At 50.7% G+C, this 27423-nt stretch overlaps 2 protein-coding genes across 5 annotated transcripts; both read right to left on the bottom strand.

Annotated features, from left to right (window-relative positions):
- Window positions 1-127: 127 nt before the first annotated feature.
- DKK4 (dickkopf WNT signaling pathway inhibitor 4) lies at window positions 128-6819 on the bottom strand. The gene is made up of 4 exons (XM_070765476.1): window positions 6615-6819; window positions 5373-5526; window positions 3537-3686; window positions 128-2273 (listed from the first exon to the last, which is right to left on the bottom strand). The coding sequence occupies exons 1-4, from the start codon at window positions 6723-6725 to the stop codon at window positions 2020-2022; spliced, it is 669 nt and encodes a 222-aa protein (XP_070621577.1). The 5' UTR covers window positions 6726-6819; the 3' UTR covers window positions 128-2019.
- Window positions 6820-9565: 2746 nt separating this feature from the next.
- On the bottom strand, window positions 9566-27215 carry GGCX (gamma-glutamyl carboxylase). 4 transcript variants are annotated; one of them, XR_011560432.1, is made up of 16 exons: window positions 26494-26621; window positions 25428-25619; window positions 24327-24485; window positions 22957-23122; window positions 22154-22232; window positions 21334-21440; window positions 21082-21245; window positions 19216-19493; window positions 17869-18000; window positions 16444-16595; window positions 15959-16128; window positions 14688-14818; window positions 13073-13220; window positions 11827-12022; window positions 9787-10574; window positions 9566-9669 (listed from the first exon to the last, which is right to left on the bottom strand). XR_011560432.1 is itself a non-coding variant. In XM_070765471.1 (15 exons), exons 2-15 carry the CDS (start codon window positions 25582-25584, stop codon window positions 10427-10429), a joined length of 2187 nt encoding a protein of 728 aa, XP_070621572.1. In that variant the 5' UTR covers window positions 25585-25619; window positions 27136-27215; the 3' UTR covers window positions 9566-10426. The 4 variants fall into 4 exon arrangements, 3 of the variants coding, with proteins under 3 accessions (XP_070621572.1, XP_070621570.1, XP_070621571.1); XM_070765471.1 differs by lacking the exon at window positions 26494-26621 and adding an exon at window positions 27136-27215 and having other exon boundaries at window positions 9566-10574; XM_070765469.1 differs by having other exon boundaries at window positions 9566-10574.
- Between the last annotated feature and the right edge of the window lie 208 nt (window positions 27216-27423).

The following is a 27423-nucleotide window of genomic DNA, read 5'->3' on the forward strand; positions in this document are numbered from 1 at the left end:
CCGGGAAGAATTTGATTCCGTCTCCAACTCTTTCCAAGGGAGTTTGGCTTCCATTTCAAGCAGGTATTTCTAGAGTTTATTCCCGTGTTCCAATGGCAGCAGATCAAAAACAGTGTAAGCCAAGGAATAATCATTGAAAAATGCAGATTTAATTGGTCTTCTCCCTTCTCTCGCAAGAGCTGTTGTGGTTTCAAGGAAACGGTGTTTTCAACATTTTGCAGAAGACGTCGCTAGAAAGCATCAGACGTTCCATCAAAGCTTGTAGGTTTCCGCTTCCGTTGAAAGGTAGCAGGCCGGCTGCACGCGGGGGCTCCCAGCCCCACATTCCCGCCTCAGGCCCCCTGCCCTTCGTGCCCCTCTGAGGTGACGAGAGAATGCAGAGCCCGGCAGACCTGTGAAGTGGCCGTTGGGACCGGCCTGACCCCAAGCGGAAGGCCTCCCGTTACGCGTGGCCCCCACAGCAGCCGGCGCCTTCAGCCTTCCTAGGATGGAATCAGGTGAGGGGCCAAGTCCGGTCCAGTTGGGAGGGAGCAGGGGGCGAGAATCAGATCCTGCCGGGACCCTCTGGGTTAAAAAGGCTCCGGGGCTTTTCTGGGGGTTTTCCTTGGGCGCCCACAGCAGAGACTTTAACTGGGGGCCCCCCAGAATTCACTTTCTGAGCAGATCTAGACTGCCGTGTTCAGTCCTGCTCTCAGCCCCCCCTTCAGCCCCCCTTCACTCCTGCCCCCCAGAGAAGACGGGGGGAGTAGAAGAGGGTTGAAGGCAGGGATGGGGGGAGCCTTTTCCCCCTCAGAGCGTGGGCGCATTCTTTAAAATAATGTACTGCTGCACCGTTTGGTTCAGAAGGTTCATTTCCTCCTTCACCTGAATCCAGGTGGGTTTTATGCTCTGGAAAGTACGGCAATTCTTCTGGGGAGAATCCGACCCCGCCCATCCCGCTCGCCCACTTTGAACCTTCTCAGTTTCATTCCTTATGGATTCCAAAAGCCCCTGGCAGGAAGGGGGGGCAGCTGGGAGGGGGACGCAGGGGCTGGGAGCTCCACCTCCCCCCCAGACCCAAAAGGACCAGCTGGAGAAGGGGGGGGGCCTTGGCCGATGCAATGGGCCTCATTGGGCTCTGCAGGGACCTCACGCCAGCCGCCCTCCCTGGAGCTCTCACCAGGGGCCGAGTGGGAGGAGCGGCTACTTCCACTGCATTCGGCCAAGGGGACCCCAGCCCTGGACCCCAGCCCAGTCCTCGGCCCAGCCACCATAAGCAACAGGCGGGCGTGCACGCACAACTCCGTTGGTGCAAGGGGCAGGCACTCGTGCCCAGGGAAGCTCCGATTGTGTGAGTGGCGGGTGGTCCCTCTGCTGCCTATACAAACGGAGCCCCTCGCCCAGGCACCAGTGCCCACCACTTGCACCAAGGCTGCTCACAGGGAACCGTTTCCCCTTCCTGTCTTCCCCCTCGCCCCCCCCCCCCCCAGCCTGCAGGGTCTGAAAGGTTGCGGGACCCCCTGCGTCAGGGATCGGGGCTAAAAGGACCCATTTAGGTCTGGACCCAACAGAGAACCTTGCTCAGATCCAGCCTCTTATCCGCGGGCCTGTCATGAATTGGGCATTTCTGAAGGACCGGTGGGCGGCTCTCCTTCCCTTGTCCTGTTGCCTTGTGTCCACTCGTGGCATGGGAGGGTGCAAAGGCCAAATGGTCAACTGGCTCCCTGCCTCCAGCCCTCCCTTCCTTCGCAACCCAGCCCAAACTAACGCGTTTCCTCCCCACCAGCTGCCAGGACTCAAGAGGGGCCCAGGCAGGAGGGACGTAGGGGGGATGGTTTTACGGGCCTTGAACCGGACACGGGGCCAGGGACGGGAACAGAAACGGGGGCGGCAAAAGTTCACGCTGGTCAATTTCCTGCCAGCTCGAGTCGGTGGGGAGGAAGGTCCCAAGGGGCACCATGTGTCCTGCAGCCAGCCAGCCCCTCCCGGGCTCCTCCGGGCTCCCTCGGCCTCCTGCCCTCTTCCGGGCTCAGCGCCTCCTCAGCTGCTGCGGCAGACACGCAGGCGAGGCCTCTGCGGGGGGACCCGGGGGGCCCGTTGGCAAGCCAGGCCGGCTGCACAGCCACAACGCTGGAAGATCTCGGGGCCCGGTGCACCACCGTCCTTCTGCCCTCGCCCGGAACACACGGCCCCCTCCAGGAGGAGAGGTTTGCAGATCTTGGCCCAGAAGTGGCGGGCGCAGCAGTGTCCTGGGGCGCAGTCGGAGGTCCGGAGGCATTGCTCCCCCGTGCCGGCTGTGGGGAGAGGCAAAGAAGGGGGTCAGGGGGCTCCCGGAATCAGTCAAGCCCAATTCTGGGGGCTGCATCGCTGGGTGACGGGTCCAAGGGTGCCGGAGGCAGGTACAGCTGCCCTGGATGACCCCCGGAGACCAGCCACGTCACCAGGCAGCCAATCCCCCCCCCCCTGCGAGTGGCAAGGCAACAGTGCCCCCACTCCCATGCGCTGTTTTTAAGAGCATGATGGGTTAAATTATTATTATTATTTATTAGATTTGTGTGCCGCCCTTCTCCTAAGACTCGGGGCGGCTCACAGCATATAATATCAAGCAGTAAATGCAAAGACAAATCTAATTAATTAAGAACTCCATAAAATCAATCAAACCAATTTAAATCACAGCCATGCATCACATTTATTGGCCAGGGGGCCTCTCCCCATCAGGTCCTGCTGCCTCTCCACCCATAAGCCACCCTGCTGGCTTGTAACCTTGCAGACATGCCATACTATAGTTCAAGGAATCCTGGCTTGCTGTGTTACCCGACTCAAACCCTGCGGTTGCCCCCACAAGGCAAGAATCCCCCCACACACACATCTGCAAGCAAAAGGGATTCACTTCAGTCGCATTAGGGATTTAATGCAAGGGGGGTCACATATTCCCCCCTTGAACAATTCCAACATTCTCTCCAGGAAGGACGGGTCTTCAAAGACCCTCCCATTCTTCTGGCTTCCCCCTCCCACTTCTTTTTTTAATTTAATTTTTTAATTGATTTTTAGAATAATAAAACATTCACACAACACATAACAACGTGCTCGGTGTTAAGTGCCCACCACCAGACAACACCCACACCCCTCCATGAAAATGGGGGCATATTTTCTATATATCCTTTTAACTCTAGAGCAATATATCTATTTACATATTGTAAAGTAACTCTAATTTGTTATTTATAGCTTGGTCTTGAATTCTGCTGACCACATGTCCTCTTATCTTGTCCCATCAGTTCCCGCAGATCAGTTTCATTGGCCGAATTCATCCTTGTCCACAATCTCAAACCGAATGTTTGAGATACCATGTACCGATACCAATTTTGCATTGTCCATTTTAAGGATCCTTCCAGCCTGGGACTCTGACCGCCTGAGCGCTTTCTATCGCTGCTGCTTTTATTTCTCTAAATTCCCTTTGACTAATTGCTGCCCTTTCCTTTGTGATGGTCCATCGTATATTTAACATCCTGTTCCCCCTCCCACTTCTTGCGAGAGACCCTCTTGCCCCCCTCTCTCACCTGGGCTCCGTAGCCTCGGCCGAGCTCCCTCCTTCCATACGCGTCCGGCTTGAGCTGGACGTGGCCGTCGCTCCTTGGCACTGAGGTCAGCCTGCCGCCCCTCTCTCGGCTCCTCGGCCAAAGGCACCTTCTCTGCCTGGGCACACACCTCTGGCGTCAAAAAGAGGAGCCTGCGGTCACAAGGGATCCCCAGCCCCCTGGCCAGCTGGGCCCTGACACCCGGGAGAGGCCAGGGAGAGTAGCCGAGGCTTCCCTTTGCCCACCCCCCACCCCCCGGCATTCCCCACAGCCCATCTGGGGAGAGGGTCGGCATACGGGGGCTTGCGGTCCTCCAGAAAATGCCCTCTGCCAGCGGGTAGAGGGCAGTACTGCAGGCCACTAAAGCTGACCGCTAAATCTGCAGGTCAGCAGTTCAAATCTCATCACCGGCTCAAGGTTGACTCAGCCCTCCATCCTTCTGAGGTGGGTCAAATGAGGACCCGGATTGTGGGGGCAAGAGGCTGGCTCTCTGTTGAAAAGAAGTGCTATGGCTAAGATGTTGTAAGCCACCCTGAGTCTAAGGAGAAGGGCGGCATTAAAAAAAGGAATGAATGAATAAATGAATAAATGCTCAAAAAAATAAAGGGAGCACTTAAACAACACAATAGAACTTGAATTTAAATCAAACTTCTGTGGAATCAAAGTGTCCACTTAGGAAGCAACACTGATTGACCATCAGTTTCACATGTTGTCAGCACGTTCAACTTTGTACAGGATGAAGGATTCAATGAGAATATTTCATTCATTCAGATCTAGGGTGGGGTCTTTGAGGGTCCCCTTTGTTTTTATTTATTTTGAGCAGTGTATTAATATTGGATTTATAATTCCCTTTCATCCCGGCACACCCGAGACCAACTGGTCAACAGGTGGGCAGGATCAAGGCCTGCAGCTGATTCCCGAGGGCTCAGTCCAAGGACAATAGGCTGGTCATCCTTAAGTGGGTTGGGATCCCAGGAGCCCCCTCCACCCCTAATGTGGGTCACAGACAGACCCTCTGCGAGAGCTCAGACTTTGCTCAGATGGGAAGTGGCGACATAGAAACCTAGAAGATGGACGGCAGAAAAAGACCTCCTGGTCCCTCTAGTCTGCCCTTATACTATTTCCTGTATTTTATCTTACAATGGATCTATGTTTATCCCAGGCATGTTTACATTCAGTGACTGTGGATTGACCAACCACGTCTGCTGGAAGTTTGTTTCAAGCATCTACTACTGTTTCAGTCAAATAATATTTTCTTACATTGCTTCTTTCCCCCAACCGACCTCAGATTGTGTCCCCTTGTTCTTGTGTTCACTTTCCTATTAAAAGCACTTCCCCCCTGAACCTTATTTAACCCTTTAACATATTTAAATGTTTCGATCCTGTCCCCCCTTTTCCTTCTGTCCTCCAGACTCTACAGATGGAGTCCATGAAGTCTTTCCTGGTCAGTTTTATGCTTAAGACCTTCCACCATTTTTGTAGCCCCTCTTTGGACCCGTTCCATTTTATCGATACCTTTTTGTGTAGGTGAGGTCTCCAGAACTGGACACAGTATTGTTCCAAATGGGATCTCACTAGCGCTCTATACAGCAGGATCACAATCTCCCTCTTCCTGCTTGTGATACCTCTAGCTATGCAGCCAAGCATTCCACTTGCTTTCCCCACTGCCTGACTCCACTGTCCACCCATTTGGAGACTGTCAGAAATCACACCACCCTCAATCTTCTCCCGTTGCTTCTGACCTGCACGTCCTCACTTCGCCCGGTCTACTCTCCCCCCCCCTCTAGGCTAGAGGAAGGTTCCCGGCTAAAAACTTACCATTGATACAGACCGAACCCGGGCAGCACATCCCACTCCCCTGGCAATGTCTTCGCAAGCCCTGGCAGGGGGCACAGAAGGGCAGCTGGTCCTCTGGCGGCTTGTAGCAGTATTTCCCCACCCGGCAGTCTTTGTCTGTCAAGCATTGGGTGTTCTAGAGGAAGGAGGGAGGGTTAGAGACCCCTGGGGGTGGGGAGAAAGACCCCACTCTATACTCTGTATTCAGTAGGGAAGACGGCTATGCTATACTTTTATTAAGAATTGAACAATATCCTAATACATTTATTGTGTTGATATGTAATGATAGAAGTTTAAGTAGATTTAATTGATATAATTGGGTTTCCTTTCTCTCCCTGGGAGTGACATAGTTAGTATAATATCTGGTAAGATTTGGATGACAAGGTATGGATAATTAACACTTAAGAGTAATTTCCCCCCCTTTTAGGGCAATTAGCATAGGATAAGGGTAAAGAAATTTTTAAGAACAAAATAGTGATGCATGACAATTGAAAATAGTTATGTTGGCCTAAGTTTAATAAAATTTAATAGATAAGGGAAGGCAAATACTCCTTCGGGATTGGGCAGCATAGAAGTCAAATTAAATATAAATATAATATAAATAGATGAGACGTAATAGCCAATAGTATTTTAAGTCTGTATAACGATATTGAAAAAGTCAAGATGAGAGTTTTCCAGGGGATGAAATGAAGGAGGCAGCGTTTTGTTGGAGGATAAATACTGAATGCAAATTCATTTTATGGGATTGAAGGTTGGAGGTACAGATGGTATTGCACTGTGTAAAAGTGGGGCCCTTTCTGTCTTGGTCCTAGTAAGGATCCTATGCAGAGGCCCAGAGCAGGAGGGAGGGGCTGGGGGGGGGCAGCCTCTTAAATCCCTCTTACAAAACTAAACGGTGTGGTCCAGGTGAGCTCCCACAGACATGCCCCCCCTTCCACCGCATAAGACCCCTTCAGCAAGAGGGAGGGGAGCCTGCCCGGTCCAGCAAGGTCTCCCCCAGGCTGAACTCCTCCTCACTCCCACCCTTTGCTTTGGGAACTGGATGGTTCCCTAAGCAGACCCCCACCCCCCCTCCCCTCCAACAGAAAATGGGGGAGAGGAATGAAGGGAGCTGGGGCCCATCAGCCTGGCAGTCCGACGTGCCCCATGCGTTTTGGAGTCCTCCCTGAGTACCAGACTCTCCCCAGCGTGGGGCTTCTCTGGCCGGAAGCCTGACCCTCTCACCTTCCTGGACCCGGAGACCTCCGCCGAGCCCCTGATGGTATTGAAGTCGAGCACCAGAGCAGTCAGAGGGGAGCAGAGGCAGGTGAGCCCCAGGAGGAAGGTGGCCTCCATCTTCTGCCCTTGTGTGGGGGGGTCCCTGTAAGGGTCTTCGGAGCTCCTTGGTGGCCCTCCCTTGTTCCAGGGCTAAAACATCCCTCTGGGGCCCCTTCAGCGAAGCGTTTGGGCCAGGAGGAGGCTCGGCCTCTGAGCGACGAAGGAGTTAACCTGCCTCTGGGGCCCTTCCGCCCCCTTATTTATAGGGACCTGCTTCCCTTCCTCCTTCCTCTCTGGACCCCCCACTCTCTGACAATCCCTTTGATCGCTACTTCAAAACAAACCACTGAAAGGGATCTGGAGGGAAGCAGGCCCCCCCTCCCTCCCCCCTCCCTCCCCCTGCCCGCAATCCCTAATTACAGCATATCAAAGTCAGTTCAAAGGGCCAGCGAGAGAGGCGGATGGAGGTCTCAAAGGCACCTGTTGGTAATCACCTGTATTTCCTGGTCTTTGTAATCCCGGGCAAAAGTGGTTTTGTTCCCAGATCTGCTTTCACAGCTGACGGAGGACAATTCCCGATTCCGTTGTGGCTGCAGTGGGGCGGGAAGGGAGAGGCGAGCGGGGTGGGCAGCCCGGAGGGGGGGGGAGCAGCAGCGTTTTCAGCTTTCGGCAGCTGCCCAGAAACACCTGCTGCAGCCGCCCGGCTCCTCCTTTGAAGGGAGCGCGCCTTCCCCTGGCCACTAATGCCGCGATTGTTCCCGAGAATTAAGGAGACGCTTCCTGGGTCTTTCGGGGCTTAATGCCAGCCAAATCCCAGGGGACAGGAGAGAAGGCGTGAGAGAGACAACGAACCGAAACCACCGCCTGACCTGCCAAATGGTCAACTGTCTCCTGCCCTGAGCTCAGCCGGACTGGGCCTCAAGTGGCCGCCCTCAACTCCCTCAACAAGCAAAGTAAGTCAGTGGGGAAGCCCCCACCAGTACCTTCCTAGCCTACCTGAGCCCACTGTGTGAACGGTCAGATCTCCATTCGGCCAAGGCAGGTGATGGCCAACCTATGGCACGGGTGCCACAGGTAGCACACGGAGCCATATCTGCTGGCACACGAGCCTTAGCCCTAGCTCAGCTCCAATGTGCATGTGTGTGCCGGCCAGCGGATTCTTGGCTCACACAGAGGCTCTGGGAGGGCGTTTTTACCCTCCCCCAGCCCCAGGGAAGCCTTTGGTACCTTGGGAGGGCAACAGTCTGTTTCTGGCCTCCAGTGAGCCCCTGGGGGGTAGAGGAGCCTGTTTTTGCCCTCCCCAGGCATTGAATTAGGGGTGTGGGCACTCGTGCAGGCGTGATAGCGTGCACGCATTGTTTTTTAGCACCCATCCCTGTTCTAGAAATTCATTTCCTTGGGGGGTTTGTGGGGGGGGGGGGTTGCAGATCAAATTCTATCAAATCAAATGAAATCGGCTGGTGCTTTGCCCCCTGGGCCTCAGTGTCGCTTCAGGCCCTCTAAAGCTGGGGGTCTCCAACCTTGGCGACTTTAAGACTTGTGGACTTCAACAGTTTTGCTGGCTGAGGAATCCTGGGAGTCGAAGGCCACAACTCTTAAAATTGCCAAGGTTGGAGACCCCCCAGCTCTACACTCACTCCATGCGTATTGACCCTGTGACTAAATCTGCATCACTGTCATTGAAACCCTAAAACAGTGGCAGCAAACCATTTTCCCCCTCAGCTGCCGAAAGTACAGTGCCCACCCCCATAAGTCAATGCCTGGGGAGGGTGGAAATGGCCTCCCCCGCCCCCTGGAGGACCTCTGGAGGCCAGTAACGGCCCATTTCCCAGCTTCTGGTGGGCCCAGTAGGCCTGGTTTTCACCCTCACCAAGCTCCAGAAACTTCCCTGGAGCCTGGAGGACAGAAACGCCCTCCGCCATCCCCCCGAAGGCCCCTGGAGGCTGAAAACGCCCTCCCAGAGCCTCTGCGTGAGCTGAAAATGAGCTGGCCATGCACACACGCATGTTGGAGCTGAGCTAGGGCAACGGGTCACCTGCCGGCAAATGGCTGCACATGCCACCTGTGACTCCTGTGCCATAGGTTTGCCATCACTGTTTAGCTAAGTTCACATCCTACTGATTCAAAGAGACCAGACATCCTGAGCTCCTTCTGCAAAGGTCGGGAGATGTGTGTCTACCTGGCCAACTGTTTTTAGCCCGCAATGCCTCGGGGAAGGAGGGGGGCCAAGTCATGGCCAGTTGGGCTTTAGCAAAGTCTTGTTGGTCTGGGGGGCTCTCCCACCTCCTTCATCCCTGGTCCCTTGAATTACTCCTGAACAGCCTCAAAATTAAAAAATTCGTTCCCAAGATAATTGATGTTCGCTCATATTTTAAAAATGCCTCAACCAAGTAAAAGATCATATTGAAATTTCCCATTGTTGCACTCACGACTGATGTATGATGGTTATACATTTAATTTGGGGGTATGTGTTTATATGGACATTTTCCTGTTAAAAACAATATTGTAAATACTTATACTTGATTGGTTGTTACCAATATAACCCTTTCTAACCCGGCTCCTGGAGGACCTCTCTCCCCTGGACCTTCCTCCCCCTGGTGCTGGCAGGAGGGGCCTGCTGCCGATCCCGTTGACGCCCCAGGTGAGACCCACCCCCAATTCCCCTGGCCTTCCACAAAGCCCTCAGACCTGGCTCCATCCATGGGCCTGGGCAGGAAAGGCAGCTTGGAGGAGGTTACTGGAGTAGGGGAAGGGCCACACAACTTGGATCTGTAGTATCAACAACATGGGCTTTGTAGTATCGTTGTACTTGCTAAAGTACTTGTTATTTTGTACTTTCATTAGATTAATTTTTCTCTTTTTTTAAAATGATAAAGAGGGGGGGGGGTGCAAATGAATAAACACACAGAACACACACATTTTTGCAGAGTTTAATTTTTAATTAGAAAAACGAGGCTCTTCTAATCACAGGGAATGTAGCCAGCCCTTTCTCTTATAAAAATCCTAAAGGAGCTGGGAAGACCTAGGTCAGTGTTTCCCAATCGTGGCCACTTGAAGAGATCTGGACATTCGCTGGCTGGGGAATTCTGGGAGTTGAAGTCCAAATATCTTCAAGTGGCCAAGGTTGGGAAACACTGACTTAGGGGGTTTGTGTTGCCAGGCCTGACCCCAAGTGTGAGGTATTATGGGATAGAGGAAGTGAGGGAGGGAGAGAGAGATGCCCCGTGGTGACCCTAGAGGAGGAGCTCAGCATCTGCAGACAACAGAAATGTCAGAGGGCCAAGAGGGGGGGGTCTCTAAACTCCACCGAGGGAGCAAGGCAGCCATGAGGAAGCGGCCAACCCAGCTGGCTTTTTCTGACCCTGGCCGGGTTCACACATTCCTTCCTCTCCCACCCACACCACAACAAAGAACTGAAACCCCCCCCCCAGACTTTCTCCATCGGCCGCCAAGGGATTCTGAAAGTGCTCCCCCTCGGCCCAAACCCTCTCTCCCAGCTGTGCAGGGGGATCACCAGAGCCACCAAAGAGGAGAAGACAACTGTTTTCCAAGGGGGATCTCGGGTGGGGATGAGAGAGTTGGGCTGGGCAGCTGAGCCCTCCACACCCTCCCGCCCTCTTCCTGTAGCGTTTGAAGGGTCTCTCCCCAGCCAATCTCCGCAAGGGGGCGCCTGGCAGAGGAAGGGGCTCCGGCTAAGCAACACGGGGCAGCTCCTTAGGCCTAGCTCTGTCCCTCTGCGCTCGGTCCACAGGTGGCGATGGAGGTAGCGAGGCGCTTTTTCAGAGGTCCGAGTGCTCCGGCCCATGTGGTTCTGGCTCCTGCTGCCCGGCCTCTTTCATGTTGGCGTAGGCCACCTCCTGGGCCAGCTGCGAGAGGGAGGGGCGGCCCAGCACCAGGTTCCGGAGGGAGATGCAGGTCATCAGGAGGCTGCGGGCAAAAGGCGGGAGAGGCGGTCAGGAGGAGGCACACCACACACAACCCCCGCCGAGCCTTTTGCAGGGGGGGGGCGAGCACATAAGCATGGCAGAGCAACAGAAGTGATGTGCCAGTGCCTGGAGGCTGTGAGGGTCTGGATAATAGTAGTAGTAGTAGTAATAATAATAATAATAATAATAATACTTTAATAATAATTGATTAGAATTGAATTAGATTTGTAGGGTCTGAATGCGTGCCGACAGGCTCAAACTCAACCCTGACAAGACGGAGTGGATGTGGGTTCTGCCTCCCAAGGACAATCCCATCTGTCTGTCCATTACCCGGGGGGGGGGGGGGAAACAATTTTGACCCCCTCAGAGAGGGTCTGCAACTTGGCCGTCCTCAATCCACAGCGGACTTTAGAACATCATCTTTCGGCTGTGGCCAGGGGAACATTTGCCCAGGTTTGCCTAGTGCACCAGTTCCGGCCCTATTGGGACAGGGGGTCTCTCCTTGCTTACACCCTCATCACCTGGAGGTTTAACTCCTGCAATGCTCTCTACATGGGGCTTCCCCTGGAGAGTGTTCGGAAACTACAAATTGTGCAGGATGCAGCTGCATGAGCAGCCATGGGCCTCCCCAGATGCGCCCGTCTCTCCAACACTCCGCGGTCTGATTGTACACTACGAATGATTGTATGATTGCTGTACGAATGGGTGTGACTGATTTTTCATTTAATTAGAGATTTTAGATTGCTTTGCAATTAATTCAATTAAATTGGTTTTATTGTTAATTCACTGGTTTTCTATACGTTGTAAGCCGCCCTGAGTCTTCGTACAGGGGCGGCATTGGAATCCAATTAATAAATGATAAATAATTATAAATAATAAATAAATAAAAGGGCACATCCCACACAAAAGTCTGCGTTGGGGTTTGTTGGTTTGTCTTTTGCTGATTCCTGGACTGGAGAAGACGACACTTGCCAGGTTTGCCCAAAGTCAGGAGTCGTGGGAGGTTTCCATCTGTTAATTTACAGGGAAGGAAGCGATCGTGGCTCCGTTTCTCCTTGGCCTTATGAGTGTGGGAAGCCACTTTCTTCCGTTTTCTCCTTTCTATTCTTCTTTCATTTTCTGTTCCCTTCCAGCTTTTATTCTCGCTTTATATTTTTCTTTCTAAGTTTGCATGATCTTGGACTGTTTTAATAAAAACCCCTCGTAGTGGCATTACTGAGCAGAGACACACACCCCCTCCCCCCGATTCTCACCTCCTGCGGAAAACGAAGTATTTCTTGCCCACGAAACGCTGCAGCCGCTCGGCCAGGCTGGCGTTGCGCCTCCTCTCCCGCTCCTCCCGGTGTCTCTGGCGACGGAGGAAGGCCTCGACCACCGGGTCCGCCTGCGTCAGGTTGTCCAGAGAATCTTCCACGAGAGGCTGCAACTCGGGCGGGAGAGGCTCCGTTTCTGCAGAGAGGGGAGTGACAAACATCAGGCAGGGACAGAGAACAGAATGAGAGAGTTGGAAGGGGCCTCAGAGGTCTTCTAGTCCAACCCGCTTTATAGATGCTCTGTACAGTTCAGTTCTGGAGACCTCACCTAGAAAAGGATATTGAGTCTTCGGAGAGGGGCGGCATACAAATCTAATAAATTGAATTGAATTGAATGGATCAAATTGAACAGTTCCAAAGACGGGCTACAAGAATGGTGGAAGGTCTTAAGCATAAAACGTATCAGGAAAGACTTCATGAACTCCATCTGTCTAGTCTGGAGGACGGAAGGAAAAGGGGGGACATGACTGAAACATTTAAATATGTTAAAGGGTTAAATAAGGTTCAGGAGGGAAGTGGTTTTAATAGGAAAGTGAACCCAAGAACAAGGGGACACAATCTGAGGTTAGTTGGGGAAATATTATTTGACTGAACGAGTAGTAGATGCTTGAAACAAACTTCCAGCAGGTGTGGTTGGTAAATCCAGTCACTGAATGTAAACATGCCTGGGATAAACATATATCCATCCTAAGATAAAATACAGAAAATAGTATAAGGGCAGACTAGATAGACCAGGAGGTCCTTTTCCTGCTGTCAATCTTCTAGGTTTCTATGTGTTGGAGCATTCACAACTTCTGGAGGTGGGCTGTTCCACTGGTTAACTCAGTGTTTCCCAACCTTGGCAACTTGAAGATATTTGGACTTCAACTCCCAGAATTCCCCAGCCAGTGAATGTCCAAATATCTTCAAGTTGCCAAGGTTGGGAAACACTGAGTTAACTGTTCTGACTGTCAGGAAATTCCTCCTTAGTTCTGAGTTGCTTCTCTCCTTGTTTAGTTTCCACCCATTGTTTCTTGTTCTACCCTCAGGTGCTTTGGAGAATAGCTTGACTCCCTCTTCTTTGGGGCAATAACCCCTGAGATACTGGACAAATACTATCACGCAGTCATGTTCAGGAGGAGAGACCCACCATGCTGGGCTGACAGAGTGAGAGCCTGTCCGGGCAGGAGCTGGTTTGCAGGCTTACCAGTCCCGTTCTGAACTTTCTCCCGCAACTCCTGAAGTTGAGTGAAGTTCCGCTCCAGCGCCACCTCAGTCGTGTTGACGTAGACATACATGTAGCAGGAGGGCTCCTGGGAGACGGTGAAGACTTTGTGGTACTCTCCAGCCGGCAGCTGCGACCAAGAGAAAAGGGCAGGAAGGCAGCTGGGCACAGCTCCAAACGTGACGGCCAGGAGAGCCCCACTAGCTAGCCCAGAGGTCTCCACCTTTCTAATGTCGCGACCCCTTAATACAGTTCCTCATGTTGCGGTGACCCCAACCACAAGACTAGCACCAGTTCTCTCAACAGAGCTCGAAGCTGATTGGCAGGAAGGTCAGAGGGGCACCCCCACTGTCAACACCTGACTGGTAGGATTGTAAAATAATAATAATAATAATAATAATAATAATAATAATAATAATAATAATAATAATAATAGCAACAGAGTTGGAAGGGACCTTGGAGGTCTTCTAGTCCAACCCCCTGCTTAGGCAGGAAACCCTACACCACTTCAGACAGATGGATATCCAACACCTTCTTAAATACTTCCAGTGTTGGAGCATTCACAACTTCTGGAGGCCAGGAATTTTTTTCTTAGTTCTAAGTTGCTTCTCTCCTTGTTTAGTTTCCACCCATTGCTTCTTGTTCTACCCTCAGGTGCTTTGGAGAATAGCTTGACTCACTCTTCTTTGGGGCAATAACCCCTGAGATACTGGAAGGCTGCTATCCTGTCTCCCCTGGTCCTTCTTTTCATAAAACTAGCCATGCCCAGTTCCTGCAACCCTTCTTCATAGGTTTTAGCCTCCAGTCCCCTCATCCTCTTTGTGGCTCTTCTCTGCACTCTTTCTAGAGTCTCCACATCCTTTTTGCATCGTGGTGACCAAAACTGACTGCAGAATATGCTCCAAGGCACCAGAATGGAAGCTTTAGTTCCTAACACCATGGGAAATTTGTCTTTTCCCAGGGTCTTAGGTGACCCCTGTGAAATGGTCGTTCGACCCCTTAGGGGTCCTGACCCCCAGGTGGAGAACCTCTGGTGTAGGGCAATTCTCAAGTGGGTGAGTAATGGGCCTTCCCGAACAGCCCAGCTATGACAGAAGACGCCAAGGGCAATCCCACTCCAACAGGTGGACTGCATTGGGGGCTACAGCCAGCTGTGCAGATGCGCCTGTATGCAGATGTGTATCTCCAAAGAGTAGATCCAAGCAGACACACATGCGCACACACCTGGAGCTCTGGTGCCACGCTTCTCCTAACCCATGGCGGATTTTGAATGGGCAGCACATGGAAGCCCCTGGCCCCCTTCTCTTCCAGCCAAGCCATTCACTCTTGAATTTAACTGTCCTTGGGAATGGCGGAAGACGGCCCTGTTGACCCGTTTCTTTAAGGGAAACCTCCCACCGGTTCTTTGGCTCAGCCCAGGTGGCCCCCATATCCCCTCTCCTGATTTCTCAGGCTGTGATGAGTTCCATAGAAGTGGACAGGGTGGGTGGGTCCCCTAGTTCCTCTCTTCTGTTTTGGGGCGGGGGAGGGAAAACCAATCAGTGCACCAACTGTGCAGGGAAGTGTTCCCCCCGCCCGACCCTCAGCCCGGCCTCACCTGCAGCTTCTCTCCCTCCTGCAGCGAGTGGTTCTTCTGCAAACCCACAACCTCCACCTGGACTTCCCCTTTCAGCAGGTGGAGGCTGGTGTTGCCAAGGTCCTCACTCACAAAGTTCTCCAGGTGCAGCCCTGCCAGGGGATGGGGTGGACAACCCAAAAGTCAACAGCAAAGGCCACGGAAGGTCCCCCCCACCCAACCCCAGGTCCTCAGTTCTTCTTCCCCCATCTCAGCAGCTCTGCCCCACCCCACCCCACCCCACAAGATTTAGCTCTGTTGAGCCCCAGTCTGTGAATTCTTTTTGAAGGTCGGCTATATACCCTGTTTGAGACGCCTTTATTGTTAAATGTCAAGGGAGAGGATGGCTGGGGCAAGCTATAATAATAATAATAATAATAATAATAATAATAATAATAATAATAATAACAAAAATAATAATAATAATAATAATTTATTAGATTTGTATGCCACCCCTCTCCGAAGACTTGGAAGCATGGAGTCTCTTTATAATTTTGCTGAAGAAACATAAAATAGAAAATCATGGCTTTATTTTGCTATTTTTAAGTAAGTTGTAACTTTGAACTGTTTCGTGTGGGTGGCTGAAATTTTCTGATTTTTATTGAATCCGGATTGGCCAGTAACGATTTATTGAATTCCCTCAACACTGTCAAACTTTTTACTAAGTCTGCACTTCTATTTCTACTAGTTTTTTCCCCATCATTCCTACCTCCCATTTCCTCCCACTTAGGACTGTAACTTGTTGCTTGTATCCTAAGATTTTTATTAATATTCATTGTTTCCTCCTTGCTTATTTGAACCCCATAACAATCCTTAAGTGTTGCAGCTCATGATTCTTGACAAATGTCTCTTTTCTTGATGTACACTGAGAGCATCTGCCCCAAAGACAAAATCCTTGTGTGGCCAAGAAAGAATTCTATTCTGTTCTATTCCATTCCATCCTATTGAAAAATCTGCTCTTTGGCCACAAGAGGGCGCTATGGAAATGGAGAAACCTGGATTGGACCAAATTGTCCGAGAGGTGGTTGAAAAATACTTAAGGCAAATAAAACCCAAAGGTGCTTTTTCAAGAGGCAACTGCTTCCCACCCACGAAGCCCCGTTTCAGCAGCAGCCACAGTTCCTGAGGCTTCTCCCTGAGGTTCTGTTTCCAAGCCAAGGGCCCGGCTGAAAAGCCTTCGGACTCAAGCCCTGGACTTGGCTGAAAGCGAAGGTCGGGTTCTGATATAAGGGAAGAGCAGGGCAGCTGGGTACCTGGGAAGTCTGCAATGAAGACCACCTCAGTCTGGTTGTCCAGCGACTTTTCAATCTCCGCCAGCTTGGTCCTCCAGGGCGACAGATCGATCAGAAGAGGCTTCAGCCAGGGGGTCTTCTGGAAGGGGGACCAGTGGGCCTGGACGATATCAGTGTTTGGATCGAAGAGCCTGGGGGAAAGAGGAGAGAGAGAAATGGAAATACAGGGGAGACTGACCCACAGGCCAATGGGTTAACAGAAAGGACCAGTCCACCTGCCTGAGCCCATGAAGCTGCCCTATTCCCCTCCATCCTTTTCCTGAATAGATTAGAAGCCAGGAATTTGGCCAATGTATCAAACACAACTTTACGATGGTCATCAGCCGCCGAAAAGAGGACGAGATACAAACAACTGATAATTGTTGGGTTGTTTTTTTTAAAAAACAAATCAACGTAACGATTGGCCCAATTTGCAGGTATGCCTGATCGCCCCCTTTCCCACTGACCTCTGCTGGAAACGATCGTTGATGGAAACCCAAACGTCAAAGAAGATCTCTGGCTCCGAGACGTTGTAGTCCCGCAGCAAGTGGCCGAGGCAAGTGGCGTACTGCTTGAGCATGTCTGCGTGGTCCTTCCAGCGCCGGCTCTGTGTGAAGACCTGCTCCAACACATACAGATCTCAGCTGGAAAACAGGGGGGCAGGTGGCAGAGGAAGGGCGAGAGAGGAGGGGGAGGGGGGGAGAGAAGGAGGCACCGCATTGGAGGGGCCACTGCAGCAGAGGCTGCGGCTCAGAGCTCTCTTAAGCCCAAATGGGAAGGGGAATGTCCAAGGCAATAAAACACAGGGACATCTTGTCCTGGCCTGGAGAATGGGACTGGCCTTTTTGTCGGATACAGAGCACAGGAAAACAGACTCACTTTGAAGGAGCAAGAGTCTCAATTGCGGAGAGAGTAAAAGGACCGTGTCTATTTACTCACTCTGTAGTTAGATATATCTATCGTACAGATTAAGGTATTTTTCAGAGTATAAGACGCAAGGGAGTCCGCAGAGGGGGGCGGCATACAAGTCCAATTAATAACACGCACCTTAGTTTTGGGGGAGGAAAATAGGGGGGGGAATCTGCCTACCAGGTGTTCACCTGGCCAGCGTCCTTAGTCTGGTCAGATTCAGCACATTATTTTATCCCCTGGTTAAGGGCTTAAAAAAAACCCTTATTCGGAGAGAGTAGCAACGAAAGAGATTGCTAAGAGCTGGGAACATGGTTAGCACCTGGTCAGGGCTGGAAAGAAACTTACTCAGAGCAGGTAGAGCAAAGGAAAAAACCCGGCAAAGACTTAGGGTCGGAAGGCCTCCTTCGCAGAGAGCAACAATGGAAGAGCTTGCAAGTGGGTAAGAGCTGGGAAGATCGCTAGCAGCTAGTTAGGGCTGGGGTGGTGGTGTGTATGTGTGTGTGTAAGCTACATCCAGAGTATAAGACCCACCTGAATTTTCAGTGTCTTTTAGGGAGTAAATAGGTGTGTCTTATGCTCCGAAAAACACAGTAACCACGCCCCTCCCCTCTGGGACACCCAAATCCCCCTCCTCTTCCTTCAACAGGAACTCCCTTCTGTTGCCACTCCATTCCAGGGGATGGAAACTCCAATTAACACACAACTGCCCTCAGGCCTTATGCCATAACCTCTGCAGGCACCAATGGGAAGGTTTCCCTCTTGAAGGCCACTAAGGAAGCTGCCTCCACAAACACCATCTTGCCCATTTATTGCTTCTGCATAGAAAGTTGTGCGGACTCCATCACACTCATAACACACGGCATTTTCACAGACACACAGATGCAACAGGCCACAGAAGAAAGGTTCACGCCCTTGTTGGGAGCCATGGTCCCTCCAGGTTGCATCATTTCAGTGGGCATTGAAACGAAAGAGAGACTGACCCCAGGGTTCAAGTAGCCAACCTCCCCAGTGCGTCCGTCACGGTAAGTAATCTTCACATGTTGGTGGGAGCGTGAATGGACCATCATGTCCCACGAGTAGCCGTACAGCCCGTTGGTCCAGTTGTTGTAGCCCTGCGGGGAGGATGGTGAAGGGGAGAGTTGACTATGTGAGCCGCCCCGAGTCTGCGGAGAGTGGCGGCATACAAATCTAAATAATAATAATAATAATAATAATAATAATAATAATAATAATAATAATAATAATAATAAGCAGCACTTGCTGTTCTATTCCTCTCGTCCCTGGGAGAATCCCCAAGTTCTCTTCTCTCCGCGTGGTCTCCTTGGGGGCCATTTGAGGTACTAAAACTATACAGAACTGAAACTCAACCATGCAGCCTTGATTCAAGTTTAAATTAGTGGTCTGCCACAAATGTCCAACTTCGGGACCCGCCCTGTCTCTTCCATGGCTAGAATACCGTCCTGCCTGGCCTGACCCATTACTAGGAATAATGACCCATTCACCCTGTGATTCAAAAGCAAAGCTTCTCTCTTAAGTTTCTCAAAGTTCTGAAATACAAGAGTTAAATCCATGGAATGTGATCTTGGCTGCATCTCACTCATTAGTCAGAGATAAGAATAAATAAAATAAAAATAAATAAAAATAATGGTGGCCCCGTCCAGGACTCGCCAGGAAAGAGTCACACACACAATCCCAGGGAAACTTCGGGCCTTTAGCAAAACAGAGGCAAGAAGATCCAAAGGGACAGACACGGCTCTCCATTCCGGGGCTATGACATCCATGCCGGACGTTGCCTTCCCACACCCCCTTTCCCCATCAGCCTGCATGTATACAGCCAGGATGGGGCCAAATGTCCCATAGAGATATTCAATGCCTAGACCCCCTTCTATAGAGATATTCATGTCTGGCTCTCATTCTTTGGACTCTTGCATCTAATGTAGGATCATCAATGTCCCCATCGTCCTCTGCCTTAGACAATATTCTAACTTCCTCTAACTTCCTACAGTCTCTGGTGGTTCCTCAGTCACTAACCCTTACTCTCACTCTCAGACTCAGAGGGCAAGAACCTGTGACGCCTGTATTCCTCCATCTCCTGGTCCTCGTAATCTGTGACCAGCTGAGTTGGACATGGACCACTCAGAACAAATACTATTACAAGGAGGATACAGATGTTTCTCTAAGGGGCTCCATCTTTTATGACCATTAGGGAGTCCCACCTTGTCAGGACCAGAACTAGGAAAAATATAATCAATCAAATACTATCCAGGCTAAACCTTTTGGTTCAAAAAACACTTAATACTTTAAAAAATACCTAGGTTCTTTCTCACCTGAGTAATGAAGTGTGAGTAAGGTAGGAAGAACTGCTCCACGATATACAGAACAGTAAAAATGGCGCCCAGCTTCTGCCGCAGCCCCAATTTCCTCGCTGCCCCCTTGGGCCTCTCTTGCTCCGTTTCCAGATAGACGCACTCCAGACTCCGCTGCGGAGGCTTGGTGAGCGGCAGAAACGTATGGAAGCAGGCAGGGAACCTGGCGATGAGTCGACGCGGCCAGTCTGGATAGCAGAAGATGGGGCTGGTGGCCAGCATGGTGTAAGAGAACATGCCTTTGGGGGGAAAGGGTGGGAGGAGGGGGGAAGGAAGGACAGAGGTAGGCTCGTCACTCAGAAGACAGATCGTCCGTCAAGGATTGTAGCTCGATCCTAGATGATATTCCATTGTATCAAAGGTAAAAGAAGAATGTAAGCATGCTAATGCCGAGCCATTGGGAGTAAACTGCAACTTGATTGGGCCAGAGCATTATAAAATGCAAAGCACCTTTACAGTGGGTGTGGTTTGGTGGTGTGGTGGTTGTGAGTTGGCTGGCTGAAGCAGGTAAGCATTGAGTTAGAGCTGTAGTGTTGATATGGAGAAACCTGGATTGGTTTAGTATCTACGTGTAAGTAAAAAGCTTTACTGCATATAGTTAAAGTTTGTTCCTGTAAATAGAAGACTAAGACAGAATATATTTTTGCTTGCACTGTAAAGTAAAACTGTTTGCTACTGTTTCTCTACAAAAGTGTCTTTGTCGTTTATCTGTACTGGTTCCTTAATTGCCACACTATAAATTCCGGTATCTGGACAAGGTCTGATGCGTATCTCAATATATCCGGACATTATCTACTTTGCATACATCAATATCTGGACACCCAGCAGATATTCAAGTGTGCTCAAGAGAGACTCGCGTTGGAATTGTCTCTGGTCATGTGGGCAGCCCAGACCGAGATTTACTTAAGGCTTTGTCAAATCCATTGCCCCCCTTTCCTCCGAGAGCTCAAGGCATCTCAGGTGGGCACGTCCCTACCTTTCATCCCCAAAAGACCATCTCTGCCAGAGGCGGACTGGGCTGACAGCGGTGGCCTCAAAGACAACCACAATTATAGGCTGAACCAAACCTGGGTCTTCAACGTCTTAACCCAAGGCATTATCGCTACAAAAAGTGGTGTGGGCTTTCCTCCAAACATACACTGAATCTGTACCAGCAATCAATACCCTATAACAGTGATGGCAAACCTTTTTTTCCTTGGGTGCGGAAAGAATGTGTGGGCCCATGCTATCGCACATACGCAAGTGCCCACACTCATAATTCAATGCCTGGGGAGGGCTAAAGGAGGCCTTCTGGAGGGAGGGAAAAGCCTCTTTCCCAACTCCTGCTGGGCCCAGGAGGCTCGTGTTTCGCCCTCTCCAGACTCCAAAGGCTTCCCTGGAGCTGGAGGAGGGTAAAAACGCCCTCCCCACCCCCTCTGGAGGCTCCCTGGAAGCCAAACACGCCCTCCCAGAGCCTCTGGGTGAGCCAACAATCAGATGGCCTGCACACACATGCACACTGGAGCTGAGCTCAGGCAAGGGCTGGTGTGCCAACAGATATGGCTCCGCATGCCACCTGGGGCCCCTGTGCCATAGCTTAGCCATCACTGGTCTATAAGACAATCTGCCTTGAACCAAAGCTGCTCTGCCTGATCTTGCAGACGGAGCCATTATTCGTTCCCGGTGACCAGTGTTTGCAGGCTGAGGTTAACCGCTCCTCACAAAAACAAGGCTAGAACTAAAGGGCCGTCTTAATCCATTTTAACGTAACACTTATTCCTCAGCACCCGACTTTTATAAGGTCTCGTGTAGCTTCTGAAAGGGGCAGTTGGGTCCTGCAGAACTTACCAATATTGAACAGTTGGGAATTCATGCAATGGAAGTAGGAGACGAAGAACAGGGCAAAGGGGCGGGTGGCGTCCAGGAAGAGCAGGAAGCCAGCCGTGAGGTCCAGCACGAGCCCTCCACCGTGCACCACCAGTAAGCTGGTCAGCTCCTCTGACATCAACCACCTGAGGGACCAGAGAGTTGCCATGTCCGGGGTGCAGCCCAATGCTCCGACCGGCCTGCTCCCTTCTCCGCCAGATGCCCATCGCTCACCTGAAAGGGCTGAAGAGCCAGTGCCTCCCAAGGGAGCCCATGGAGTAGCCCTCCACCCAGTCAGCGTCCAGCTTCTTGATGCCCGCGATGAAATAAACAATGAAGATCTGTTCAGAAACAAAGGTGGCAAAACTCACCACAGGAAGCGGCAGGCAGGCGGCCATGTCCAAACCAGCTCCCAAGTTAAAAACTTCCTGCCAAAATTTCACCAAACTTTGTGAAACTTTCATCAAACTTCTTCAGCCACAAATGAGGGGGGGAGGGACCCACTCTGAAGGCCATGGGAACTTACAATTTAGGATAACTTTTATTTTAACTTATTTATTTATTATTTAGATTTGTATGCCGCGTTTCGTATTAAGCCATTTACGTTATAACTAGATGAAGTGAAGAAATTATTATTTTATAATTGTATGCACAAAAACTGATTATGAATAATGAAGAGGGAGCGCCAGAGAGCTCCACATCGGAAGCTGCCCACACAGAGAGACAGAGAGTTTTCTCAGCACAAGGCAGCTCTGCTCAGCCCAGAGAGAGGTCTCCCAGCTGGACCAAGCAGTCCAGAAATCAGCTCTTGGGGTCTGTGGGGGTTTCTACCTCTCCACATGGCTCCTTCCCATCCCCCCCAGGCTTTCTCTGGGCCCGGTGGGATCCACAGTACGTCAGAGCGGTGGCTTCCCCGTTTCCAAGTGGCCCCCTGAGACTCTGGTGCCAGCAGGCGATGCAGACCAAGCCACACTAGCTGGGATCTGTTCGCTAGCCCCACTTGCTCTGAGAGGAAACCAGGATCAAAGAGGGGTTTCCCAGCCCTGGGAGATACCTGCGTACGGAGAACGGTGTAATTCCACAAGGGGACGTGAGCGTTTCTCTTCTGTGGATGCCGGAGACCATCAACCGACCTGAGGAACGGAAGCTCGTTAGCGACAGAAGTCTGATTCAATGCGCGGGCTCAAGTGACAGATGGCTCAAATGCATAAAGTCAACAAGAACGATTGACCAGCAGCTCTTTTTTTCCCTCCCTTGCCTCTTCTCTACACATTGAACTGGCTTAAGCATAAAGAAGGAGACAACGATGTAACTAAATAAGAATAAACCATTATAAATACACTTAGCTGATATAAACTTTACATAGAATAAAGGTAAATTACTGAAAGGTAGGCTTTCAAACTGCAACCTACATTGTTTAATGTCTATTTAATTGTTATATTTTAAATGTTTAATAAAGCCTTTTTTTTTAAATAAAAAAATAAGTCTGATTAATAAATAAATAAAATATTTTAAAGGGTACTGTTTTTTTAACACTGATCCATATTTATTTCACTGTGAGCTGCCTGAGTTCCTGGGAATTGGGCAGCATAGAAATAGAATTAAATAAATAAAATAAAAGTTTGGTTTGCGTAAAGTGTTGTTTTGTAGTCGTCGTTTCTTCACTGCCACGACAGCTTCCGTGGTTGGCATGGGGCATGTGACTCTGGAGGACTCCAAGCTGGGGCAAATGTCAAATTTAAATGACGCAATGACTGGAAACCTATTTACTCGGCACAGCCTTGATCTCTGAAGGGGGGGGGGTGGAGAAGCACCAGGGGGGCCTTGCCAAAGCCCGCCAGGGGGAGGGAGCCTTACCAGTAGCGATTGGCGTTCATGAACAGCAGCTGGAAGCCCAGGAGGCCGTAGAGGTAGGAGTGGTTGTTCCAAGTGGTTTTGTCCAGGAAGAAGAGGTACCAGTAGGGCCCGAGGAAGAGGAGGCAACTCAGCCGGTAGAAGAAGCCCAGCATGATGCCCACAGCGCCTGAGGGGAGAAGGGGCGAGGGGGGCCACAGGGGCCCAATCAGACAAGCTGCAGCACTTCCTTGCAAAGACTTTGTTCCCTGCATTCAGAATTGGGAAACCTTGGCTTCGTTTTCAGTCCTGCAAGAGTATTTAGGCAACATTCAACTCAGCTGCCCACCTGCCTTCTTCCATTGAGGACCGGTAGACTGCACGAGTCAAAAAGAGGGCGGTGAAAATATTGACTGACCCCTCGCATCCTGGACATAAACTGCAGCAACTCCTACCGTCAAAGTGTCGCTTCAGAGCCCTGCACACCAAGGCAACTAGACACAAGAACAGTTTTTCCCCGAACGCCTTCACTCTGCTAAACAAATAATTCCCTCAACACTGTCAAACGTTTTACTAAATCTGTACTACTATTACTACTAGTTTTTTCTCACCCATTTCCTCCCACTTATGACGGTATGACTGTAACTTGTTTGCTTGTATGCTTAAGATTTTTATTAATATTGTTTCTTCATTGCTTATAATCAAGTGTTGTAACTCATGATTCTGGAAAAATTCATCAAAACGGCCCTTTTTCACAAAAATGTGGCCATTTTTGCCATCCCCCATCCCCCAGGAGCTCTTTGCAGGCTCCCCAGATCCTTTGCCTACTGATTTTTTGTGAAAAAACAGGCAAAACAATTGCCCCATTTTTCTCAAACAGTGGGGCTGTTTTTTGCCTTCTAATTGCCCCATATCTAGCATGACTGGAGGAGGAATTCTGGGAGTTGAAGTCCACTAGTCTTAAAGCTGTCAAGTCTAAAGTTTGCAAAAAGTGTATTCTGCTACACTAGCATTTTATTAACTAATATATTACTACACCATTTGGTTCAGGATACTTTCCCCCCTGTTTTCCACCTCTAAAATCATGGTGAGGCTTACACTCTGAGAAACACAGTGCCTTTTTCCCCTTATAAACTGCAGCTGCCTTCACGCAGCCGAGCGATCGGCCTCTTCCCCCCTCTTCCCCACCCAGCCCCACCTGGGGAGAAACTCTGGGGGTCACAACCTGTCCTGTTTGTTGCACTGCCTGCCGTTTTCCAACTCTCGGGGAACCAGACAGCGGGATGGCCGAGGGGGCTTGGCTGCCCCGTTCCCCTCTGACCCTGGGCAGCAACACGTATTGCAGAGAGACCCAGCAGGGAAGACAAGGCAGGAAGCCAGAGGAAGGGGCTCACCCAACAGCATGATTGTGTAGACCAGGTACATCCAGTCCAGGGGAAGGGGCTCCAGGAAGTTGAAGAGGGGGAAGCGACACACCTGCAGCCCATCCAGGTATTTGTGATCCAGGGAGCTCAGCCCTCGCTCTTGGGGGATGTCCAGGGCCATCAGCAGGCCTGAAAAAGGAGCAGGGAAAGGGGCAGTTAAGTTTACGTTTATTGGATTTATATGCCACCATTCTCCGAGGACAACATATAAAAAGACAATATATATATTGAAATGCAAATAATTAAAATTGGCAGCAACAACAGGCCAGTCTCTCTGCATATTCAAGGCTGGAAACCCATTTACTTTCCTCCTGGCTCTCATTTTGTTCAGTTCCCAGAAGTCAAATACTGTAACCCCAACCAAGTCTGTTTTCTTCTTACTCCAAGTGACACAACCGATCTGCTTTGCCTTGTTTTCTTATTCAAAGCGACAGGCCACCTAATGCTTGAGCAGGAGCTGTGATCTGGACCGCCCTGACCCTACTGCTCAGGACTAACCGAGAGTCCAGCATCGAGCTAAACTGATGAGTTCAGCCTCTAAACACCAGGGTAGGGCCTCACACGTGTAACTGAGAACCATTCCAAATTCAGGCGCATCCACTCTTCCAAGGACCTGGCATGTGGGGTTGGAGCCCTAGATCCCCACAACATTAGGAAACCTAAACCAAACACTTAGCATGCCAAGTTAACTCTCCGTCCCATAGAAAATAGTGCATTTTTTTTCATGTCTTACTTCAGGAATTCAATGTTTAAATCCAAATAGAAACATAGAAACATAAAAGATTGACAGCAGAAAAAGACCTCCTAGTCCATCTCGTCTGCCCTTATACTATTTCCTGTATTTTATCTTAGGACGGATCTATGTTTATTCCAGGCATGTTTAAATTCAGTGACTGTGGATTGACCAACCAAGTCTGCTGGAAGTTTGTGTACTCCTATAAATCATACTTTTCTCTGATTTTCTGACAGGACTTTTTCAGAAGAAAATTGTGGACAGTTTTTCCCTAAATCAAATTTAAGCAGGCGTGTAAATTCTGTGCCAACGCTGATTGTGGACAGAACCCAACTCACCGAAGAGGAAGCGGAAGACCCCAAGGGCTGCGGGATCAGCCGGCCTGTTCAGCAAGCAGACGAGGCGGTGCCAGCCGGACAGGTCCCCCCAGTCGAAGCCCAGGAGGCGCCGGGCCCAGCCGGGGTGAGCGTGGGCCCCCTTCTCCTGTCTGGGCATCTGCCGGCGGGCAGGAGTAGCCGGCCTTGCAGCTTCTGGAGCACCGAAAGAAGAAGAGCTATTATTATTATTATTATTATTATTATTATTATTATTATTATTACTACTACTACTACTACTACTATTATTACTACTACTACTACTACTTGGAGCGGCTCCCAGCATATAAAAACAGTACACATGGAAATATAATTAATTCAGATTAGAATTAAGAATTACGTTTTTAAAAACTAAAAAACCTATTTACAGTACACACTTACATAGCAATTCAAACAAATCCACCCTACACTCATTGGCCAGGGGGTAGAATCTAATAACCCGGAGCCTGGAGGTATAGCTGAATCTTTAGACTCTTATGGAAGGTGAGGAGGGTGGGGGCAACGTGGATCTCTGAGGGGAGCTGATTCCAGAGGGCTGGGGCCGCCACAGAGAAGGCTCTTCCCCTAGGCAGGACCTGGAGAAGGGCCACTCTGTGGGAGCTGACCGGTGGCTGGGGCTCGTGCGGGAGAAGGCGGTGGCGCAAGCTGTGAGGCCCAAGGAAGGGGGTCTGGGGGGTGGGGAAGAGCCACTGCGGGGCCCGGGCCTTTGCGTCCTCAGGGTCCGGCCTGAGGGGAGAGGGAGAGGGGAAAGGGCCCCGGGGTTTCCGCGGGGTGGGGCGACCCGAGGCTCGGGGACCCCGCTGGACGGTGCGCCACGTCGCAAAAGGCGCCCGCTGCCCCCGGCGAAGACGAGGCCGCCTCTCCGGGAGCCCCAGGGAAGCGGACGCGCAGGGAGGCAGGCGAGGCGGGGGAAGCCAGGCGGGGCGCCCGCTGCAACAAATCCCAGCGAGCCTCGCCTGCCACGGAGAGAATTGGGGGGAGTGCGCGGCCTGGAAGAGCCCCCCAAAGCGCTGCCCACCCCCACCCCCACCTGCGGCGGTGGCGCGGCGCGGCTTCATCCCGGCGACGGCGGGGTCTCGTGCTCGCTGCCCGGCGGAGCTCGGACCACAGCGGCTGCAGGGACTTCCGGCCGGACGCGCGGCTCCAGGCCCGCCAACTTGGGCCGAGGGAGGGAAGGGCCCGGGCGCGCCCTGGAGGCCCCGCGCGGGAAAGGGAGGGAGGGAGGGAAAGCCGGGCGGCGTCCCCGGAGCTGTCCCGGCGCTGGGGCTGAAAGCAGCTTGGGGGGGGGGGGAGACTCGCCCTTTGCCCCGATCCACCCGCCCCCCCCTCTCTATCTACTATCTTCATGCATCTATGTCTATCTGTCTGTCCATCATCCATCCATCATCTATCTATCCATCTATGTCTGTCTCTGTCTCTATCTTGATTGTGCTAAATTAGACAAAACAATGATGGAATTAAACGAAAAGGAGGACTCGGAATGTATGGAATGTTGAACAAATTGTATGATTGGCTTGAAAAGGGAAAGCAAAATGAATCAGTAAATAATTAACAGTAGTTTAAATATGATTTTTAACTATGATATGATAAATATCAATGAATAACAACTGAATATGTTAATGAAAAGGATTATATAAGTATGTTAATGAAAAAGATTACATAAAAAGATTACTTTTTTCCAGTCCTTTTTGCCAGGTATGTGAGCCTGGAGAGTCTTGGCCTGAGACAGAGCCCGGGGATCTTGCACTGCAGCCTCCGCTCCATGGAGATAATGGACTCTTTTTTATAAGACTTGATGTATATTATGCAAATAGAATCTGTGTAAAAGAAAATAAGCACTGTTAGAATTGTATTACCCATCCCGAGTCTGCGGAGAGGGGCGGCCTACAAATCCAATTAATAATAATAATAATAATAATAATAATAATAATAATAATAATAATAATTACAGGCACATCAC

This window comes from Erythrolamprus reginae, chromosome 12 (genome assembly GCF_031021105.1).
Source record: "Erythrolamprus reginae isolate rEryReg1 chromosome 12, rEryReg1.hap1, whole genome shotgun sequence".
NCBI lineage: Eukaryota > Metazoa > Chordata > Lepidosauria > Squamata > Dipsadidae > Erythrolamprus > Erythrolamprus reginae.